This window comes from Fulmarus glacialis, unplaced genomic scaffold (genome assembly GCF_000690835.1).
Source record: "Fulmarus glacialis isolate BGI_N327 unplaced genomic scaffold, ASM69083v1 scaffold16054, whole genome shotgun sequence".
NCBI lineage: Eukaryota > Metazoa > Chordata > Aves > Procellariiformes > Procellariidae > Fulmarus > Fulmarus glacialis.
The window spans coordinates 192-17,944 of record NW_009207535.1 but is presented as its reverse complement, the minus strand read 5'-3'; the positions used below and the strand labels follow the sequence as shown (position 1 = coordinate 17,944).

Sequence of the window (17,753 nt, the reverse complement as noted above, 5' to 3'; positions counted from 1 at the left end):
CTTTGTTTTGGCTGCTTTTACTGCACAGCAGTAGAACGGTCGTGCCCAGGTGAACCTGCCTGACACCCCGTGCTCTGTTGCAGGGAGAACGTGCTGAAGAACCTGGATGACAAGGCTTTTGACAAGCCCATCTGCGAGGCCCTCTTAAACCAGAAGTTTTTCAATGGAATTGGGAATTACCTCCGCGCTGAGATCCTGTACAGGTAAGGTGGATTGAGTACCCACTGACCTGCCATGGGAGTTCGGTCTCCAAGAGTTTGCCAGAGCTTGATAGCTCCTCGGCTAAGCCGGCTGGGCCTCCCCACCTGGTAGACACAGGCAAGTGCCAGAACCAGGCTTGTGTGTAACAGATGGACCCTCTCAGGTTGAAGATCCCTCCCTTCAAAAAGGCTCGGACGGTGCTGGAGGCCCTGAAGGATCAGGAGCAGGCGAGGAGGAAGAAGGTGGGGAATACCTGGTGCTTTCGCAGGCTCAGAAAGGGGCAGGTTTCCAGACAGATGCCATAGCAGGGATTTGTTTGCCTGTGGCCCTGTGGGATGTTTCGGCAGCTCCCTGGCATCCCGGGAGCCTCTTGTCTTCCGTGCAGGGAGCTGGACTGAGCTGAGAAGCGTTCCTGATTCGGGTTTGGGCTCGGCAGCAGTGGAGGTGGTTCAGTTTGCGTCCAGCTCCTATTCTGGGCTCAGCTGGCTGCCTTGCTCTGGTTCAGCTTTGGGCTTAGCTGGGCACGAAGCTCTGGTTCAGGTCTGCTGTTTTGGGCTTGTTCCAGCCCAGGGTTCGGGGCCAGTTTCAGTTCGTGTTTGGTTCCTTGCTCTGATGGGGCAGAACATTGTCACGAGGTCCTTGCAGAGCTCGCACAGCCTCTGCCCACACCGCTGTCTGGAGGTATTTGCTGCTCTGAGTCTTTCCCAACCTGACGGCGGGCATTTTCCCTTCACAACTATAATGCTTGCTGCACGGGATCTTTCTCCTCAAGCATGTTACTGTCCTTTGCTATAAACACCCGTGTCTGAGCACGTCTGCCCCTCCAACGGAGCGGCAAACGGGGCGCAGCACTTCTGTAACCTCACGCGTGCAGCGTTCGTTCACACGTGGCTGGGCTGACGAGCTGTGACAGCTCCCCCGGTACATGCCTGTGTGCTGCACTGGTGCCCGGCAGCACCCGGCTTCTGCCGTCAGGAGGACTCCGGGTATATTTGGGGCGGGTGAAGAGGAAGGGGTGAGGGAAACAAACGCCTTGCAAGCTTAAAAATCTCTGGGGAAGGCTGCAGTAGAGCCCACAGCTGATCTTATGGCCTCGGGGGAGAGGAGGTGGCTATTTTAAAGGAGGCTGAAAACAAAACATGTGACTTGAGGGCTGTTTTTACAAACTCCTGGTGTTCCTGTGTGCTAGCCCTCTTTCATGTCTGTGTAGCTGTGGGGAATGCACAGTTCGAAGCCTACAATGGGGTGAGCTCAGGGCTGGCACGTGGTGGGGAGCGTGGCCGCTCCTCCTCAGGAGGGCAAGAGGAGATGGGGAATTTGGTTGGTGTTGGGGAGGAGAGACCCCGACGAGGCTGGGGTGGCTGGCAGGTGACTTCCCTCCCCTGCAGAATCCTTCCCTGACGCTGAGCAAGAAGCTGAAGCTGATGCGGGAGAACCCGGATCTCCTGGAGCTGTGCCACACCGTGCCCATGGAGGTCATCGCGGCAGGTGAGGTGACAGGACAGGGAGCTGGGGAACAGGGACAGCTGGGGCTGGCGAGGAGGCCTGGGCTTTGCGTTCCCAGGAGCTGGAGGCTTGGGAGGGCACCCCGACACCATGATCACTGCTTCCTTTCTACTTCTGTCCTTTCCTTCTCTCCCTTCCCAGAGAAAAAGCTCTTTGACCCCGATCACTCGGATAACTATGCTGCTTTCAAGAACTGGCTGCAGTGTTACTTGGTGCCTGGCATGAGCTCCCTGCGTGACCGCAACGGCAGGACCATATGGTTCCACGTAGGGGTTTGGGGTTGCTGCCTGGGGCCAGGTGCTCCCCAACCACTCCTCCAAGGGGACACCAGCCCATTTTCCGCTTCCCGAGATCCCCCAGCGTTACGCTGTGTTGCTGGGGGTCTCCCTCTCTGACAGACTGCTGTGACCGCTGGACATGGAGGTGACAAGGACCCTCTGTGCAGTGGCCAGCTGGCCAAGGGATGGCAGGCAGTCTGGAGCAGAGGGACTGATTGCGGGAAGGGTGGGCTCGGGTGGTCTGGCAGCCCTGTTCCTCCCTCCTGTGCCCCGTGTCTGGGTGAGGCGCTGTGGGGGGGCCTTGCAGAAGGAGCAGGGGCTGACGGGAGCGTCCCTGAGGCTCAGGGCAGGCAGAGCAAGCCCGACTCCTCCGGCTTCCTGGGGAAACACGGCTGTTTCCTTATCACTGTCTTGGCTGCGGGGTGGGGAAGGGGGACGGATTCTGTCTGCTGCCGCTACCTGCAGAATGACTGCGCCCCAGTCAACGCTCTGTCGCCTTCCTTGCAGGGAGAGCCTGGCCCCATGGCTCCCAAAGGTGAGTGTCCTCTCTCCTTCCTGCGGGACCTGCTCTTGCTCTGGGAGGGCTGGAGCCTGGGAAGCCCCATGCTTGCTGTGCAGCACGGGGGCAAAGGCAGGAGCAAAGCCCCTCTCCCTGGGGTGCTCACGGGCCTGTGATGGCTGGTGGCACTGGGGGACGGAGCCTGCTGTCCCCAAGGGTTCCTACCAGCACACCCGCCTGTCTGGGCACAGCCTTTGCGCCCGCAGGGTGCTTTTCCAGGCCAGCACCTACGTCCCTTTCCTCGCCTGCCAGGCTGGGAGCCGCAGGGTGTGCTCTCCCTGGGGCTGCGAGCCTGAACTGAGCAACGTTTTGGCAGGGGAGAGAATCTGGCGGGAGGGAAGAGCCCCCTCAAGCCCTTCCTGCCAATTCCCCACCTCAGCCGGCTCAGCTCTGCTCACACATCACCCGGGACAGCATTCCTGAAGGGTTGCTGTGCCGCAGCCTGTGCGGGCGCTCTCTGCCCCATCTCCTCCTCATCCCGCCTAACCTGGGCATGTCTTCTCGCACAGGGCAGACGTCCCGCAAGAAGCGCGCTCCGCTGAAGGCAGATCCCGAGGCTCTGACCCCCAAGGTAAGAAGCTTTGTGGTTGTCACTCCTGCTGGGTGTAGGGGCTGTCCTGTTCCCCATGCTTTGCTCAGGCTACTCCCAAATTCATGGTGGGGCTCCTAGGTGGAGTTTCTTATCATCTGGCGGTCCAAGCACACTTCTGCTGCTAAGCTCCAGCTCTGCTGTCCACCTAGGTCACCGCGCGTGCCTCGAAACGGCGCCCCAGGGCTGCAAGGAAACCCCCAAAGTCGGCCGAGGAGGAGGAGGAGGTGGCTGACAGGCCGAGGAAGGGATGTGCTCGCAGCAGGAGGAAAGCGACCGCTGCTCCGGCCTTGCCTGAGCCTGTGGCGCCAGTCAAAGCCAAAAGAAGCCGCCGGACGTCTGCACACAGGGGCAGAGGTGAGGCTGGCAGTCACTGCTGCTTTCAAACGCATAGGTGGGGGCTGTGGGAGCAGTCCCTTGTGTTAAGGGGACTGAGGGGGTGGCAAAAGGCAGGAGAGGAGCCAGCAGGGCTTCGCGGGACAGAACCAGGCACCCCCTCACCCTCCAACTTCTCATTTCCCTTTCCATCTTCCAGGCGCAGCCCCTGCCGTGTGAGTGCCACACACTGCCCTCCTCCTGAGGGGCATTTTAACAGCCGCAGGAGGAGCTCAGGGAGGGCCTGGCCGGGGGCCTGGGTTAGTGCTGGGGAGAAATGGGACTGCTCTGTCCCTGTGCTCATGCCCGCTTGCTACCGCTGCATCCTGCCAGTGTGGGAAGGAGAAGCTGGGCTTGGTGGATGGGGCTGGTTCATCCAGTGTCCTCCTGCTGTCCCCAGGCATTTCAGGGGGATAAGGGCCACAGACCACACATTGTGCTGGACTCTGACCCTTCCCTCTGCCTAAAAGTGGATTCCCTCTTCCTTCCCCTCTTCCCTTTCTGGCTGCTGCCTGGATCACTATTTTTAGCTGACTAATAAAGTATTTTGTGTAGAAATGATGTGCACACCTTTTTGTGCTAAGGATAACCCCTCTGTGCCCAGCATCTTCCCCAGAGGGGCTGGAGCAGGCTTCCCCTCCACCTCGCCCCTGCAAAAATAAAGGTAAGCTCTGCCTCCCCAGTCCCAGGAGTGAGATCCTGCTTGAGGAGGACACTAAGAGAGCAGCAGCTAGAACAGAGCATCTGGGAGGAGGCAGATCAGTGCAGGCATCTGGAAATAAGTTAAGAAAACAGGCTGGAGCTTGTTTTCATGTAATTCTCTTGTTTACTTGTGTTCCCCCTCTGCCAGGGCAGTGCAAGAGGCAGGCGAAGGGAGAGGGGAACGACTGCAGTCGCTTTATACTCGCTTGCTGGGGTCTGGACAAGATGAAGGCTGAGACATAGGAGCCCCTCTGGAAAGCTGCTGCTCCCCAAACCCCCTGGGGCTGAGGCAGAGCCCGTGCAGGGCCAGCCAGCCTGTCCCACTACCTTACCCATGCTTCAGCTAGCTGGGAACTCACTCAGGCTCTCCTTCCCTGGTTAGGCAGGGGGCAACTGTCCTCCTTTCCTGAAGAACATGGTTGTTCTCGAGTGCTGCTCTCCGAGTGGGGGGTGAGGGGGAGACTATGCCCTTCCCTGGAACCACCGCCTCCTTGCACAGCACTTGGGATCGGGGAAGCCTCAGGCTGCGATTTGAGCTCACAGTGTTGATCCAGGTTGCCGCAGCATCAGCAAGGGCAACTGACGGCGTCACTGCCTCAAGACCAAGAGAACGGAGAGTACGCGGAAGGGTGTGAAGGAAAGCCTCACGCCCCGCCGCTCCAGCGGCAGGCAGCCCCATGCAGCCGGCCGCTCCAGGAGGTCACAGCTGGGGAAGAAAGCGGGTGAGGCTGATGCAACTGATCTCCGTCCCCACATGCGCCCAGCCCTCCAGCATGGACTTACAGCATCGCCTCCTTAACGGGGAGGGAGGTCTGGAGCCAGGCGTCAACTGTGCTGCCATGCGCCTCGTACAGCCGAACCACCACGGCTTCAGGTCTGTCCTCAGCCTTTGGGGGACAGTGCAGAAGGGAGTTCAGACAAATGAGGCAGGCGCATCCTACCCTACGCCTCGGGGTACAGCCCGACCCAAGTGACCGCGACTGGGCGGCTCTGCCTGTGTGCACATGCATTCCTGACCTGCCGCGGTGCAGCGCTAATGATTGAGGCTGCAGTACCCACACACAGATGTGGATACTACTGCGATCCCTGGTGCGAGTGCCTGCCCGGCCTGGCAGAGAGGGGTGCTAACCCACCTTGTCCTCACCTAGCAGGACGTACAAACCAGAGGGATCACTGTTTCCGCTCAGCTAAGCCTGCCCGCCGCCCAACGTGGGGAAAGAGCAAGCCATGCTTAACAACAGCAGCTTAACCTGTCTGCCCTCCCTGCTTCTGCCCCAGGGACTTGCCTGCTTGACAGTCTCCAGCACGACCGCAGGTGAGCTGACAGAAAAGGCGCTCCAGGCTGGGCCCTGGGCAGAGCTGGCCGGGACTGCGTGGAGAGGGAAATTCAAGTTGTAGGCATGCTGGATCACACCGGCATCCTGGAAGGAACCTGCAACACAAGAACCTCTAGCCAGCCTCTCACAGCCAGAGACATGCTCTCCCCAAGGCTCAGTGGAGCATCCTCCACCCTGCGTGTCCCCACAGGGCCCAGCTCTGCCCATCACTTACCCAGGTGAGGCATCACGGCGTAGGTGAACTGGTGGTGCGCGATGTCTGCTGTGGCATCGGGGGACTTGGGTGCTCTCAGCCTAAGGCAAGAAGAGGTAGGTGAGATTCGTTCTCGGCAGCACCCTCTGTCAGCCAGTGCAGAGCCAGAGGAGCACTGTGACAAGACAACTGCCTCCCCTCGCTACCTCGAGGCTGGAAGCCAACATGCTGCTGGTTTCTGGCAACAGCAAACAGACCCTGGACAGTCCCAGAAGCTAAAAAATGTGAAGGGTGTTTTTCTGTGAAACTTGTGGATGATGGAGTCAAGCTGCAGTATGTAGAGTTTCTCTTAGCTTTGTACACATCCGTAACATTGCTGTTCCTTCCCTCTCCTTAAGCCTCCCCTCCTGGGGTATGTTTTCGCCAGCAACAGAAAAATTACTTGGTGCAAATTTGGATCTGATCTCCCCTGAATTATCTATGAGCATAACTCATAGGAGTTACATTATCTTAGTCAACTGTAATTAAGTCAGCCAAAAGTTTTCAGATGACAGCCAGCCACTTAGACTAATACCAGACTATCTCCTTATTAACTATGCTCATTTAGGAGCAGGCATTGCCTCGACTTCTGAGAGACGCCTCAGAAGACAAAGTGACTGCTGCAGCTCCACGCTTACCCCAACCCTAACTCACAGCGAGAGGCTGAGGACGTTCCCGTGGGCCGATGCCCCGTATTTGCAGTCATTCAGCAGTGCCACCCCAAAGCCGTGCTCGGAAAGATCCAGCCACTTGTGAGCCCACACCTGCAGGAGGTACCAAGGGACATATTCACCACACAGAGCTACTGCCTGGGAGCAAAAGCAGCCCCACCACGGGAGGAGCAGCTCGGCCCTGGGACCAGACCACCTTTCCTCTCACCTCAAATCGAGCCCAGTCCCAGGACGTGTTCCAGTGCGTTGGCCGCTGCAGGTGTCCAAACTGGATCTCATAGGTGGCGTTTGTGCTCCGGACCTGCACAGGGAACTCCACCTTCAGGAACTTGTGAGCCTCCTTCCACTCAACCTAAATGCGATAGCAGAAGGACATCACCACGGGGGGCTGACAGGCAGAGGCTGCACTTATGTTTCCCCAGTGCGCAGCACCCAGGCCAGACCAGGTACAATAAAACCGCACTAGAGTCTGAATACAGATGAACTGGCAGGTCTCTCTTCCACCCTTGTCTCTCAGGACCCCCACGCTCAGGCTGCCTTCCCCTAAGGCAGAGAAGGAGAGGCAGCAGGGGGGCTCCAGGGAAGGAAACAGGAGGGGGAACCTAATTCAGATGTGAGGTTCAGCTTCCCAGGGCCCTGCCTGCACAGCACAGATGTTCGTATCACGCGGCAGCCACTGGGCAAACCTGGGTCAGGAAGCGGAGGTACGGGCACGTGGCATCCAGGATGATCTCCTGGGTTAAGGTGCTGCTTTCCCCGATCTGCAGAGAGAAGCTTGCGGTTCCCCGCAGGCCCCCAGCCAGGGTGATTTTCAGAGGCTTCAGCAGCGTTGTCACTGGTTTCCTAGAGAAAGGGATAAAGGCAGAGTTGGTCTCAGCCTGGTAGATTCAGGTTCCCAAATCCCAATCCAGCCTCCCACACAGCAGGCACTCACTTCTCCAGAGTGAATGCTCTGTTACAGCTTTTGTTACAGCTAGGACGGACAGGGAGGCAAGAACCTCAGAGCAAAGTCAAAATCCAAGTGCTGCATGCACTGCTCCTCTACCTGGTTTCCAAGTGATAATCCATCACATCCCAGGCATCCCAGTACAGGGGAACATCATCAAAGAGTGCAAACTGGTTGGCATAGCAGCCATCAGGGACTGACTCTCTGGAACGAAGTGGAACAGAGAAACAGCAGCATAAGAAGAACTGGCAGTGGAGAAGGGCATTCAGTGAGAAGACAACCTGAGAGAGGTTTGAGGAACGTGATTCCAGTAACTGGGTGATAGACATACCTCTCGGAGTCCACCAGCCGAAGCGAGATCAGGTGCCCCATCATGTCCAGGCAGACAGCAATCACCCCATTCTCCATGACAATGAAGCCATCCTCCTTGGGGAAAAGGACAGAAACAGATTTCACAGACCCACACCTGTGGGAGTTGAGTCCCTAGTTGCAAATCTAGTGTGCAGACTTGCTGCGTGCTGCATTCCTTACATTTCTCACCAATCAACCTTTGATGCAGGATACACTGATCTGAGGACAACTACTGTTGTGCTTACCTGTTCGCTCACTACCACAGGCTCAGGGGGCAGCAACGGTTCCCTCACTAGAGCATAACCCATACTGGGGACTGTCACCAGGGCTGGAAAGCAAAGAGATTCTGTTCCAACATCTGCCCCAGACCTAACCCTAAGTCACACTGTGCTGCCCTGCTGCTCTCACGTCAGACCTACTATCTCCTTTCACACCCTCCTCTTCTTCATCCATAGTTCAGGAACAACTTGAAGTGGGATAAAGTCCCAAGGAGCGATTTGACAAGTCAGTCAACCCTCCCCAGGGCAGGGAGAGGCAGAGTATTTCTTTGTTAGCTGTCTCTGCCCCTGTAAGAAATTCTGATACATGAGTCACCCCCGAGTTAGACATACCTAAAGTCTCTGTTCCAGCTGGCCCGGTCCTGGAGATCACCTCGGTCCGTTCCCAGGGCAAAGTGTTCAACACGAGGGTGCTCTCGGTGCTCCCTGCCTTGTGCTGCAGCAGTTCCCTGCATAAGGACTGCACAGCTTCCTCCTGCAGCCGAGCACCAGCCCTGCGGATCTCTGAGTAACAAGAAGGCCTAAGTCGGATCCAGGCAGGCCATTTCTCACATCTGAGAGAGTTTCTGGCACTCCCGAGCAATGTACACACACTTTAGCTACTTCCAAGCTACAATTACTAATTATCACTAATATTAATTATTACTATCTATTAGTAAGTAATTAAAGTTTATAATTATTCTTAACTTTGTTATTACAAGATTACAATGATCTATGCCAGCTCAACTGGAAAATTGTGGTGCTATAATAAAGTAAAGCTACTGCAAGTGCCTGCGGGCAGGCAGGAGCAAACCTTTGCTGGGGTCTATCCTGGCATGCCAGCAGCAAGCAGAGAAGTCATAACTCGGGATGGTTTTTAATCCCTTGTCTCCCCTCCTAATTCCCCGTTGAGTTAGCACTATTATGGACACATGCCTGCACAGGTTCGACCCATAGCGCCTGGCAGTCCAGGACTGAAACCTCTGCAGCCCCACCAGGCAGGACCCAGTGTGCTCCAAGAGATAAGTGCCCTCCTAGCCAAACTCCCTGCTCACCTGCATAGTATTGCAGGGCATCTTCAACCACGAGCTGGATACAGCTGCCTGGCAAAACATCATGGAATTGGTTGAGCAGCAACAACCTAAAACAGAGAACAGAAAGCAGGGGAGAGCACCGCATTTGTTCTGCCTTACTGAGCCCTGTTTGCAAGATGGACAAACTTAGTAACTGTTCTTTATCCCCGCATTAGCAAACACTTGAGAGAAAAGGAATTTTTCCGTAGCATCCTTTAAATCCCTTTATGTTAGGACTTGTCAACTGTCATCTTAGTAAACCACAACCATGGCGAGTAAGAGCTTTTTTTTTTTATCCCTCGGGGCTACCAGATATATTGTTGCACCAGTTCAGACAAGTCAAAGCTGGTGAGGAATAAGCTTAGGTCAGAAATGAAGCTTCCAGCCAGCAGAGTAGTGAGGCTTTGGAGCTATCTTCCAACGGGAGAATCAAGCAAAGCACTGAAACGCTTTCCAGGTGGAGCCCTGATCAGTTTATGGAAGGGGTCGTGTACACACAGTGCTGCAGTACTACATCTGCAAAGGTCCCTACATCCTATCTATGCACCACTCTCCCGCTCTCTCAAGAGGCAGTTCAAATGAAGACAAGCTGTGGCCAGTCACCCTTCTGGCTCCAGCTGAACAGGGCTGAGAGATAAGTGACCATCTCCCACCATCAGCTCACTAGGCTGCCCATAATAACTGCCCCCACCAGTGCGGTCCGACTGGTCCAGGCTAATTTTGGTGCAAGGATTTCTACCCAGACTCAGGCAGGCACAAGGAGCTGTAGGGGATGCGGAATGGTACCCCAAGAGCAGCCAGCTCTCACGCTGAAGTCCCCAGCCCTCAACACATCCTCCCCTGGCACCATCAGTGCTCTCGTATGCCCTCACCTCCAAAGCCGCTGCAGCTGGCTGGCAGGATACTGGAACGTGCCACCCTGCGCCACAGCCAAGGTGCTGAGTACTTCGACATCATGGAGTATTCGCTCGCACTCCCGATTCCCCTTCTTTATCTGGTGTCAAAGCAGGGAGAGAAGGAAGACGCTTAGAAAATTGGTAGCTGGGAATGGATCTCTCACACCAGCAGCGAAAGCCCAGCTCCAGCACAGGAAGGTTTGTTATTTGTAGGTGTTATGAGTTTGCCATTACCAGCGAGTTATTTTTTGTCACAGATCAAACCGAAACTCCCAGCACAGGACATAGCTTCCCCTGTTTCTGTTCTCACCCTCCTCCTCCTCTTCACCCAACCTCTGCAACTATCTGCTAAAGCGAAGGACGTGGCAGCTGTTGACTAAGGGGGCCCTGCTGTGTCCAGGCTTCCTTCTCACCCCTTGAAGAAAATCTGACAATAGATCTGCCTTTTGGAGTCCTGGCTACAAGGTGGCTCCCACTGTTGAGACCTAAAGGGCACTGTCCGAACCCTGGAGCTGCATGAGCTGTAGCGAAGAGAACTGAGAATGGCCATCTTGCCTGGGGGCAGGAGAGACGGCTGCCCCTCTCCCACGCGTGCAGTCACCTGGGCCTGGGTGGTGTACGTGCCATTGTGCAGCTCAAGGAAGAGCTCTCCCACCCAGGTGCACAGCTGCGATGACTCCTTCTCCAGGACAGAAAACAGTCGGTCAGGAGTGGAGATCTGAACCCTGCAGGAGAGACGCACAAACAGCAATGAGCCAGAGGAGAAGCCCGTGACAAGGCTAATGGTGCACCCTGACCAGAAAGGTGACAGCCCCCAAACCAAGGTCTCAGAAACCCCAACACAATCACACACGGTGTTCCCCTCAACCTCCTCCTACCCCTCTCCCACTCCACGCTGCTCTTGCTGCCTGCCACGGAGATCTGGACATTCCCCAGGCAGGGACTGACTGCCAGACACCGCTGCTGTGCTGGCCACTCACCCCACGGCTCTGCTGAGGGCTCGCAAGCAGTCCAAGGCTGCACCGTGTACCTGTTCTTACAGCTCTTGGTGATGGAGAGACTGGCTCCCTGACAATCCTTCCTGGCACTCTGCTCGCCCCACTCACTCCCCGCCCTCCTTTGCACACCCTTTCTTTTGGCACTGCCGAAGGCCAGGCCCAGCTCAAAACAAGCTCTCCTGCAAGGAGAGAGGAAGGCAGCTCTCCTCTCACCTCGGCAGCCCATCTGTGTCACCCATTCTCTTCATCCTGTCCAGCATCTTCTGCGTGGGCCCCCCTCCTCCATCTCCAAAGCCAAAGAGGAGAGCGCTGTGGTTCACACGTCCTTTGTCCTTGTTGTTCTTCACTGTTTTCAGCATCTAGAGGGATTTTTGGACCGCCACAATCCCCTGGCGCCCAGCCCCAGCTCCCACAGCACCACGTGAGAAAGCCAGGTCAGCCTTCAGGGTGCAAAGCCCAGTCCTGCCCCTCTTCCCCAGCCCAAACTGCCAAAATCAGGCACGGACACAACTCAGAGGCAGGCAATTGACTGCCAGGCACCCAAACACCCTTCTTCCAGCAACGCTGTCAGCTGTCCTGCTCCCTTCCCAGGCAGTGCCCTCTCTTAGGAGCCTCAGATCTGGCCCCGAAGGGCTGGCACTGCACTTCACATGCAGGTCTGGCAACCTCACTCACCTCCTCCACTCGCCCATGCATCCCGTAAGAGTCACCAGGGGGGAAATGGGTCAGGACTCGGGAACCATCAATGCCTTCCCAGAAAAAGGTGTGATGCTGGAGGGGAGCCAAAAGAAAGCATGGTGTCTCATACAGCCCCCCTGTACCACCCCCAGTGCCAAAATGCTAAGCATAGCCCCATTGTTCCTAGGAGTTCCCAAAAGGACATCTCTGGTCAGGCTGGTACCAGAAAGATAAATCCATTCTTAGCTCAGTGTTTCAAGGCTCCCAAACTCATCTCTCACACAAACGTGTGCGTGGAGGGCACACTTCAACTGCATCAGCACAGACCTTGGGCACTAAAAGCCCAAGCTTCCTCGCAAGCCCTGTCGAACACACAAAGCCCAGCACCTTTGTCACCAGGGAAGTGCACAAGGGCGCTTCAGAGCCCTTGAGGATTCAGACTGGGCCTTCACTTTCCACAGGGTTGCAGGATGCTGCGACAGATCAGTGCAAGGAGACAGTTGCACAAGGATGGGGAATGCCACAACAGCAGGGAACAGCAGAGGAGTGGCTGGGTTCGCTGTCTGCTAGACCTGCACGAGGTCACAGCTTCCCATCTGGAAGCAGAAGGAATTTGTAGGCCAGGGGCCAAGCTGGGATCTCTAACCATGTCCTTCCTCCCCCCTAAAGCCTGACAGGACATTGCTACCACCATAAACTGGTGGCTTCTGGAAGAAGAGCCTGTGTCAGCTGAGCTGAAGGACTGGCTCGACCTGTGGAACCAACAGGTCCAGCCCTGCAGACAGACTCCAGCAACCGCAAGTCCATCCCCTGGCAAGAAGGGAAGCACAGCTCACCGGGAAGGTGTTCACCAGGTTCCAGCTGAGCTTCTGCGTGAGGAACCGCCTGATCCCACAGCCACGCATCAGCTGGGGTAGCTGGGCTGAGTATCCGAATGTGTCCGGCAGCCAGAACTGGGAGCAGATGTGACAGCAGCAGAGGGAGAATGACACACGTGAGTCACACTGGCCACAAATCACAGCCCGAGCTCGTGGAGGGTTTCTTGGTAGGCAGGCTCTCAGCCCTTCTTGCAGAGGGGACAGAAGATGTGTTAGACAAGGAGCAATTCTAGAGACCTGCCAGGGACCTACAAGCAATATAACCAAGGCCTGGGGCTGTGCTAACTGCTAACTGAGTAGGTATTTACTCCTCATGGCTTTAGTTGCAAAAAGCAGCCCAATGTGAGGCACCTGAACATCACATCTGGAGAACCGGACAGAAACCCTCACGCGTAGCAAGAGGTAGAAGGAGATGGTATGCAAGGAAGGTGTGCTGGAAAAGAGCAAGTACCTCTGAGCAGATCCGGCCAAACTGCTCCTGGAAGAACCGCTGTCCCTGGAGGAACTGCCGCACCATGGACTCCCCGCTGGGCAGGTTCCCGTCCTGGGGGGAAGGCACAGGGAGTCCATGCGGCAAGCCAGTGCCGGGGAAGGGGAGGTCTTGCGAGCACCCCATTCCCACCCACTGTCATCCTGACCCGGCACATCACGGGGAGGATCTGAACTGAGCTCGGCAGAGGGCGAAAGAAGGAACAGAGCTCAGCCAGTCCAGACCAAAGCTCCTTTCTTGAGGAATGAGACGATTTGGGAGAGGGATGGTATTTTTGGTATATTAGACACTGCAGTCAGCTGCCGTTTTCTGGGCCCAGAGACCATCACCAACCAGACGGGCTCAGCAAAGTCTCTGCTCTCCCCCTCCAGTGTCAGGACCAGTCCCAGAGGGATGGTGCAGGGAGGGTGCAGTGAGCCAGGCTCACTGTGCTTCTCACCATTTCCACCCAGGTGCCTCCGACAGGAATGAACTGCCCCTTCGCCACAAAGTCCCGAATCTGTGCATAGAGCCCAGGGTACCAGCTCCGCACCCACTCGAACTGCTGCGCCTGCCAGAGCACAGAGATCAGCTTCAGCTCCCACCACATTGCTCTACACCGATGTCCCTCCTCTCTGCAACTGCACAGGACACTCCTGGTCACCCCCCTATCTTGTTTTGAGTCATGCTGGAGAAGCAATATGCCACGAGCAGAAGGAGAGCTCCCCAGAGGGAGATTGCTCACCTGGGAGCAGGCGAAGGTGAGCTCCGGATTGCACTCCATCAGACGGACCACCGTGACCCAGCTCCGAGCGCACTTACGGATGGTCTCCTCATACGGCCACAGCCAGGCTGTGGGGACAGACACATGGCCCCACCGCGGCTATTACTCAGCAGAAGCTCCTTTGGGAATGGGGCTGTGCTGCCTTTCACAGATCAGCCAGGGAAAATGCTAGAGCAAAATGCTGTCCTTTGACTAAGTGCCTGACAGCAACACAGCCTGGGGCCTCCAGCTCCCGCTTTTCCTGCTGCCTTTCTGTTGAGACTGAAACCCCTCCAGGGACTGAGGGGTGAAGTCCAACAAGTGGAAGATAGCGGTCTGTAATTCATCCCTCATCAACAGCCCCATCAGTGCTCCAAACAGCACAGCTAGCCAGACACGCGTTCCTCTGCCTCGGTGACAGACCAGCTGTACGGCAGCACAGAGGACCCTTTCCCTTCCCTCGGGACACAGTACCCAGTGCCTGGCAGCCAGCTCTCCCCGTGGGCAGCATGCCCTGGCCTCCAGGTCAGCAGAGAGGGAGTGCTGTGCTGCTCTCACCAGAGTCAATGTGGCAGTGACCCACAGCATGGATGGTGTGCTGGCTCTCGCCGTTCCTCTGGCTGAAGATCGCTGCAGCCAGGTCACGGGCAGCGGGGAAGCTGGAGGGGTCCGTAACGTCACACACGTTGACCATCTGGTTAGCAGCGTACAGTGCCTGGAAACTCCTCTGGTTTTCCTCCCCGAGGAGCTGGGGTTGGGAGTGATAATAGCTTGACTCGGAGCTCGGCACATCCTCTGGATCCGAGCAGCTCTCTGTACCAGCTCACATGCCACCTGCCCCAGGGAGAACCCGCTACCTCCTTCCAACATCTGACTCTGCCAGTGGTGCCAGGTAAACACCATGTCCCTGCTTCACAGACACAACCGTATGTCTTTGCTCATGTGCCTTCTAAAGCCAGGTTACACATACGCCCATCCCAGGGGGCTCTGATCTAACAGACCCTGCCTTGGAGCAGAAAGTGGATGAAAAAAACACCTGTGGCTTCTCTCTGTTCAGTTTTCTCCTACTCTAGACAACATCAATTGTGCTAAAGCAGCAAACATTTGCTCCTCCAGGGCCTCCTAGTGGGAGGAGACAGGTCATGGAACAGCAGGAGAAGGAGGTAAAATGAAGTTGTGGAAGGAGGTGGAAAGGGTGAGAGAAGGGAAGGGAATGAGCTCACAGACCCGGGCCATGTCCAGCAGTATTTCCAGATCCACGAGCAGTTCATAGACATCCCTGTTGAAGACGACCAGCTCAGCCTTGCTCAGGGTAAACCTCCTGTCAGGGTCTGGAGGAGCGATCATACTGCCCTTGCCGGCCCCAAAAAGACCATTGCAGGCCAGCTCCACGTACAGCGTCAGGCTGGAAAGCAAAAGGAAACCATCAGGGAGCAGACCACAAGCAATCGGCCAAGAAAGTCCATTCCCCTCCCTGTGGTGCGACCGGCCCGACCTGAACACCAGACAGAGCCCCTGCACGCTGGATACTTCCCAGAGCACCTGGACGCAGGCCAGGGTGTCTCAGCTCAGCTTTTTGGCTTCAAACAACGCCAAGCTCCCCCAGCGGTGCAGGGCTCCGCGGGGCTCCGGCCAGGCTGACCACCCACCTGTGGGGCTCCGTCTCCTCCAGGCTGTTTGTCAGGATGTAGCTGGTCTTCTCACCTTCCTTAGTTAAACCCTGCAGGGGAAGACAGTACATTTAACACACATCTGCAGGGGTCCAGGACAGCGGGCTGGATGGGCAGGACAAGACACATCCAGCTGGATGGAGGGGCCTGGTCCCACGTCTCATGGGACAATGCTTCCCACAAGAACAACCGGCACAGAAACTACTGCTGCCCCATCAGTAACACAAACCCTGCGGACACCACCACAGAGCAGGACAGGGCTGCAAAAGGTCACCTGAGCCATTCTTCCTCCCCAAAGCAGGACTGAAGTTGACGTGTGTGACAAGAGTCTGTCCCACTGTTCTTGACAGCAGTGGAGATTCACATCTCAGGCCCAATGCTTGTCTATCCTTCTTCCCAGACAGATTTGCTAACGCCTAAGCAAGGGATTTTCAGCCATTACTGGTTTGCAGACCAGAAGTTTAACTTCTGGCGGGGCACAACCTCTAGAAAACAGACTCAAACCCACCACCAGCAGGCTTGCCTTTCTGGGTCGAAGTTTGGAGACAGCCTACAGACCCTCTGTGGTCCACCAGCACAGCGTGCAAACCACGAGCATAGCCCTTTCTCCCACCCCACGTAGCAGGCTCTTTACAAACACTGCCCCTCTCTGCACAGCAGGTTTTCTTGTATTTAAAGATAGCTCTCCTATTGCCTCAGAGATTACCACTTGAGCTAAAAAACCTTACAATGACAACCTCTTTCTGCTTTTTTTTCATGACCACTCTGTCTAGACCTCCAGTTGTTCTTGGTTCTCTCCTGTTGGTCCACGTGTTATTTTACGCCCCCCAACACACGTGGGCATTCCTCTGAAGAGTGCATAACAAACGGGAGAGGGTTTCTTCTACTGCCCCATTGCAGAGGAGTAAGGGGGATAACCCCTCTGCATAGCAGAGCGCCTGGCACAGCTGGCACACCCCTGATCCACGCCTCCTTACCTGGACAGGCTGGGCATCTCGCCACACCATGCCCTCTCCATCGCTCTCCCAGACGAAGTGCACTTCCCGCCCTGCCCATGCCGGCGGGATGCTCAGCTCCACCTTAAACCAGCACGTCTCCCACCTGGAAGAGAGCAGGCAGCAACCTCAGCCCACCGTGAGACCTTCTCCCAATGGAAACCACACTTCCTCAGAGCCTCCACGGAAAAAGCACAGTGGGGACAGCACACAAGTTCAATGTTATTCGAATGCAACAATGCTACCTGTCCGTGCAGATCTGCTTTAACCTATGCCCCCAGGCACGGCATAGTCTGGAGGTGGATCCCTGTGCAGCTGGCTATGACACATCTTCAGTTTAAGCAGCACACAGTGCCTGCACATGCCAGCCTTGTTCTGCGCTATTTAAATGCACTGAGCTTTCCCTTCCCCGCGAGCTGCTGACCTGACTGGTCGCTCTTTCACCAAGCGAAACTTCTAACTTGTGGCACCCACTGTTGTCAATTGTTGTTGAGGGTTAGAGATTTGACAGCAAGTTAACAGCTAAGCTGAGTGGGGTGATGCGCTCTTTCAAGCTGTCAGGGACTGGAAAATTGTTCCTCCGTCCCCCACAGCGACCCAGAAGACAGTGAAATCAGAGGGTACTGGGACTTGAATTATGCCTGGGGCAGGGCAGTTTATCAGTATGTCTTCTCCCAGCCCTGACAAAGCACACAGATCCCACGCAGAAGCAAGCATCAGGGTCACAACCATGACTACGAACACGAGCTCTCAGCAGAAAGGACTGATGAACCCGGCTCTTCACTCTCGTTGGAAACACTCACATCTCCGTCTCTTTCCTCACGAAATCTGCCTAAGGGCTTCTGGGCAGACACCTTCTACCTAAAGCACGCAACAGGGAGGAGGATTATCATCTCATTTCTTCACCATTGAGAGCTCATGAGGATTCACACACACAAGTAATACTGAAGACGTGAGCTCCAGCCCCACCGCGCTCACGGCACCAACAAAACCTGGTACTCACGTGGGCCCGAAGGAGTCTCCCACTTTAGCCGGTCTGAATTCCTGCCCGATGGCCTCATCGTATGGGATGCGCCGCGGGGTCTGGAAGCAGGAGAGCGATGTTGGCGGACAGCGATCCCCAAAGAGCCTACGGTCAGAGACAGCCGGGACACAATTAATAAAGCCAGTCCTGCAGAGACCAGCCTGGGGTGGGGATAGAGGCCACCCTGCTTTCCCAGCATCACCCTGCTACCACTTAATACCCTCACAGTATTAACTGAACTAGAGAGTAATAATTTGCCCCGTTGAAGGGGCCTGCTGGAGCCAGCCCTCCGGCAGCGTGCCCCC

The 17,753-nt window shown here is 56.1% G+C and overlaps 2 protein-coding genes across 2 annotated transcripts; one reads left to right on the top strand and one right to left on the bottom strand.

Annotated features, from left to right (window-relative positions):
* Window positions 1–83: 83 nt before the first annotated feature.
* On the top strand, window positions 84–3,688 carry NEIL1 (nei endonuclease VIII-like 1 (E. coli); the record flags this gene model as incomplete). The annotated part of the gene is made up of 8 exons (XM_009576156.1): window positions 84–203; window positions 365–428; window positions 1,590–1,689; window positions 1,849–1,973; window positions 2,493–2,520; window positions 3,054–3,115; window positions 3,286–3,490; window positions 3,669–3,688. Coding segments are annotated over 8 exons (724 nt in total), but the record flags the coding sequence as incomplete, so codon positions are not given.
* Window positions 3,689–4,798: 1,110 nt separating this feature from the next.
* On the bottom strand, window positions 4,799–17,553 carry MAN2C1 (mannosidase, alpha, class 2C, member 1; the record flags this gene model as incomplete). The annotated part of the gene is made up of 25 exons (XM_009576155.1): window positions 4,799–4,916; window positions 4,994–5,097; window positions 5,497–5,642; window positions 5,762–5,841; window positions 6,434–6,543; window positions 6,659–6,802; window positions 7,137–7,293; window positions 7,496–7,600; window positions 7,728–7,822; window positions 7,993–8,075; window positions 8,359–8,529; window positions 9,060–9,145; window positions 9,950–10,071; window positions 10,575–10,698; window positions 11,185–11,330; window positions 11,647–11,742; window positions 12,486–12,602; window positions 12,979–13,071; window positions 13,457–13,567; window positions 13,742–13,848; window positions 14,318–14,507; window positions 14,987–15,164; window positions 15,409–15,479; window positions 16,407–16,530; window positions 17,428–17,553. Coding segments are annotated over 25 exons (3,004 nt in total), but the record flags the coding sequence as incomplete, so codon positions are not given.
* Between the last annotated feature and the right edge of the window lie 200 nt (window positions 17,554–17,753).